Here is a 4827-nt window from a genome sequence, read left to right as displayed (position 1 = left end):
CGTGCACGAGCAGCTGGATACAAACAGGTGGAATTTATGCAGCTCATTTACACACTTTTCCTAAAGATAGAAGAGTTTGTTGAATTTGATGTGACATGTTCGTACGAACACTTTGTACTAACAAAAGTAAGAGAAATTTAGGATAAGAATACGAACATGTTCTTCCATGAGGCCCATTGTTCCTTCTTAATTCCTACATGCCAGGTTGGCTTTTTGTTACCAACATGAACTCTGACCCCACCACTCTCCCCCTGCTTTACAAACAAGACAGCCATGTTAAATCTATACCTGCCTGACTGTCACTGCAGGCAGGGAGGATTGATGCCTGCAGCTTCTGACAGTTTGATCAACATCAAAGTGTTTGAGCTGATTGAAGAAATGAACAATGGGTGGGCCACCAGAGAAAACATGTTGCTGCTTTCATGACAACATCTTCAGTCCTCTCTGTCCAACAGCCTCAAGAGAGTTCAGAAAGTGAGATAAATGAGTAAGAGTCTCAGCAGAGTGGCAGCTGAGTGCTCACTGTGAATACTGACAATGTGAAGGAGCTGGATCCTGAATAGAAACAAACTGGATAAGACGCTGACAGGAGGAGAAGCAGTTTTATATAAAGGGAAGATGATGCTTGTAAGAAGCCAGAGCCAAAATAATGAATGTTTTGGTGCTTATTCTTCACCACTTTCAGCACCATCTTAGATAGCAACTTAACTTTGTTATGTCAACTTACAAGCACAGCACAAAGACATGATCCAACATTATTACAAATCGTTCTCCCATAAAACCTGCAGGCATAYTAACATTATTAACACACTTTTACCACACTATCCATCACTGCCAGCAAAGCAATCTCAACCCTGCCTGTGTAAAAATGTCTGCTACATGAGCACATTTCTATTTATTTTGTTTAGTTACTAAAAAGAAGGATTAAAGGGCCAGACAGAAGCAGTACTCTGTTACGTAACAATTTGAGACATCATTCCTCTGTTAAAAAATGCATTAAGTCACTTTTATTTAGAATTATTATRAAACATTTTGTTGTTGTTGCTGTTGCCTATATTTTGAGATCCTAACAAATAATAGACAAAAACAAGTCATTGTATGAAAAAACAGAATCTAACGTTGTTAGCTACCTTTGAGACAAAATCCTAACATGATCAGACTCCTTAACTAGACAGACTGATTCAGTGTGTCTCTGTATGTACTGTCTAATAAAATTATCCTAAAATCCAATTTGTCTGTAACCAAAYGCAAGATAAATGATGAGGTCAGTACTAAAATCCTTGATATAAGTCATTTGCTGTAAAGTTAAAACATGAGACCAAAACAATCTTGAAGCATTTTGCATGTAATTCACTAAAAGCCTTGTTAGGTTCCCACTTTAGGGATTAAGGTTCCTGCTATAAGCTGGACAAGCACCGTGGGGTGCTGAGTGTCACACCCATTAAGTGCTCCGATGTCGACATAAACATAGTTCCTGTAAAACACTGTCACCATTAGTAGCTTCTTTATTAAATCAGATAGTGGAAAGTCACATCCAGACAGAAGGATCTGCCAGACAGCAGCGTTAATGGACTATTGGGAGCCTTTCAAGGTTGATGTAATCACTGCTGTGTGTTTGTGTGTATTTAATGAAACCTTATGCTCAGACTACTTAATGGAGACTTGTTCAGTGAAGACATGAACATGAAGACAATACAAATACTTCAAGTTAGAAAGAAACTTTTTCACTTTTTAACCCATGTAGGATTTACCCATTTCATACATAAAAAGGAGCTCTGTTAATCACTGCCCATCAGTGGTCATAATGTTATGGCTTATTGTTGTAAAGTTGTCATGTTACTGAAGCAGCTGCCAGCAGTCTGGACCCAGACAGAAGCAGCACTGGCACAAATAAAGCAGTGTCCCACTGAGTGTTTGATGGTCGGCTCAGATTTGAGGAAGTCTGACTGTTTTATCAGTCATCTTCATCAGAACTGCACAGAAAGTTGACAGAGGATGACTGTCCCTGCTGYTAGACCTAATCTCTGTCATTTATGCTGAAGTTCATCTGCAGACTGAGTGGAAGTCTGTATTCATCTTGACTGGAGAATAATGTAGGCTCAGCTTTACTATCAGTTTGCTTCAGAAACATCATTTATAGTCAGGATCTCTGTTAAGGTTTGGTGTAAAACATCTCTCCTGCCTTTACTGTACTTTACAATCTGAAGTTCATGTTTTTGGTCTTTGACTGAGTGTGTATTTTACTCAGAACTTGTCTTTTTTAAAACAGTACCTCGGCTCCATGCTGGTGAAAGAGCTGAGAGGGACAGAGTCCACACAAGATGCCTGCGCCAAGATGAGGGTAAGGCTCAACTTCAGTGTGGTCTACTTTTAATCCAGTCAAAAAGGAACATTCTAATATAAATTTCAGAATTATATTGGTTACACATTACTCATAGATTGAGTCAAAATAACTGTTTAATTATACTAAATGAAAGCCACTGATTCTTTTTTCAAAGAAGGAAAAAAGAAGTCTAAAGTTAGTCACGCTGAGAGCAGATTGCTCCATTTTTAGTCAGAGTTTTACATGAAAGCCACTGTTCCACAGTATGAACACCCTCACCTGAACTGAGACAAACCTCAATGATCCTGGTGATGGATTAAGTRCACTGAGAGATTTATTGTTYCCATCTTTTGATGGTAGTCTTGATWCCCCACAACYCGCCTTTTACTTCTAATTACCTTCTCTTTCTTTTTGGCATGCCCTTTTGCTGCTTACACTGTTTTCCCTCCTTACTGCTGATATCTGTCTTTTCTTGCCTCTCATCCTTTCTGTATTTTACCGGAACACTCCCCCTCTTATGGCCCTGGGTTCATTTCACAATCTTATCCTAAACTGCTGTGGCATAAAGATCAATTTATATATTCATGAGAAAAGTGATCTGTTCTTTGCAGAGGCCATCTTGCATTCCTCCACCATCACTTGACACACCTTTGCACCACTGAGGTTGTAATGTAGTGCAATGAGATGCATATCATATTACCTTGTCTTTTATAGCGTTGTTAATGAACCTTCCTTCTTTACCTTCACTCGTCCCTGCTCCCAGCATAGCTGCTTTTATCTATCCCTTGACAATAATGAAGGCAGATGTGAATGTTAAAATTCCAACATCACAGCCCAGCTGAGGATCTGCCAACAAAGTTAACGTAAAGGCTTTTGTCAGTTTTTTTAGGGAGACCTGATCCTGACAGGGTAGACATGCAGCAGCAAGAAAGAAGAAAAGAACAAAATAAAAAAATAGAGTATCGCAGACAAAGGAAATTCATAGAGGAGAAGAAAACAAGTGAAGGCAGAAAGGGGACTTAGCGCACGTCTTTGAATACATTAAAGCTGTTGGCAGGTAGGCTGACAGCTGGGTGGGTAATGGCTGTAAATTCACAGCTCCTCACTGTATAATATATTCCATATAGGTATGTAATGAGATATACAGTGGGAGTCTGATATTGCTTCAGGCCTTATTAAATTTGAATCCCTGCAGTTAATTTGGACTAGAAATAATATTTTAGTTGCCTTTCAAAAGCCTTAAACAAAGCATGACCTTTATGGATTTATTTTTATTTTAAATAATAAAGGAAATCAGTAGATTGTTAGATTAGATCATTCATCTTCATGTTTTTACTATAAGTTTACACTTTTTTCCTTTACCAAGGAAAAATAATGAATATGAAACTAATTATCTTTATATTTAAAGACATACAAGTTTAAAAGTCACCAGTCTTTTTTTATCTCTTTTTCTTTTTGCTGCACTCTAAGAAGTCAACAGAACAGATGAAGAAAGTACCGACCATCGTGCTCTCGGTGTCTTACAAAGGAGTGAAGTTCATCGATGCCACCAATAAGGTAACGTGCACACGCCTACGATAAATAACACATGAAAGGTCACTGAACATGAGCGACAGTCTGAAGTCTGAATACCATCAAAGTGTTGATGTCGGGTCTGTGCTGCAGTTCAAACTTGACACGAATTTAAAAAAGACTAAACTTTTTAACGACTTGTTTCATTTTGATTCACAACTGAACTCTGGTTCAGATTACATCTGTGGTGTTTAAAATAAGTCATCAGCAGGAATCCACCTGAAACTTATTGAAATTAATGGAAAACAGGCCTACATGTTTACATAAAGTCTTACAGCCTGACAGTGGATGGTGGAGTTAAGTCATGTAATCCTGTGTTTCAGTGCACAAATACCTGCAGAACTTAAGGTGAGCACAAGTAGAGCATCTTCCTTTAAGTTACAAATGGACTTTTTGTGACTTTGCCAATAAATTGAGAACATTAGGAAGAATTCTGAGGTGACAGCTGATGGGAAAACATGAGCTGAAGTCTATTTTGAGAAACATAAAGGAAGTTTAAAAACTGCAGCAGTGTAGGATTGTTTGGTGCCCCAAACACTGAAGTAGGTCACTCACAGATACACAACAAATATGGCTAATTTAATGGTGATATAAGGAAGTAATATTTAATGGTAAATGGACTGTACTTATATAGGGTTTTTCTATCCATCCAGGACACTCAAAGCGCTTCACACTATGTCCTCATTTACCCATTCACAAAGCACTCTATCAGGTCTCTACAAAGCTAACATGTACAATCATCTATGGAGACTAATCAGTGCCAATCACGTTCATACACTGATGGGACACACATCAGAGGCATCATGGGTGAAGTGTCTTGCCCAAGGACACAAACGGCATGTGGGCATGGCGGGGAGTCAAACCTGTGACTTGCGGGTAACAAAGCCGGCTGCTCTACCACTACACCACAGCCGCCCCCTATAATATAATAT

General features: G+C 38.7%; 1 protein-coding gene across 7 annotated transcripts in view; it reads left to right on the top strand.

Moving 5' to 3' along the window:
• Positions 1-4827, top strand: part of anks1b (ankyrin repeat and sterile alpha motif domain containing 1B) — a 187814-nt gene that overhangs the window by 172379 nt on the left and 10608 nt on the right. For 5 of the 7 annotated variants that reach the window (XM_014004216.1, XM_014004218.1, XM_014004219.1 and 2 more), the window contains 2 exons: positions 2270-2341; positions 3794-3880. In XM_014004216.1, coding sequence (XP_013859670.1) covers positions 2270-2341; positions 3794-3880 — 159 coding nt within the window. The remainder of the gene's footprint in view (positions 1-2269; positions 2342-3793; positions 3881-4827) is intronic. The other 2 variants (XM_014004217.1, XM_014004221.1) reach the window with 1 other exon arrangement.

The sequence above is a fragment of the Austrofundulus limnaeus genome, unplaced genomic scaffold (genome assembly GCF_001266775.1).
Source record: "Austrofundulus limnaeus strain Quisiro unplaced genomic scaffold, Austrofundulus_limnaeus-1.0 Scaffold22, whole genome shotgun sequence".
NCBI lineage: Eukaryota > Metazoa > Chordata > Actinopteri > Cyprinodontiformes > Rivulidae > Austrofundulus > Austrofundulus limnaeus.
The sequence above is the reverse complement of the archived record's forward strand: the minus strand, read 5'-3'. Positions and strand labels throughout refer to the sequence as shown.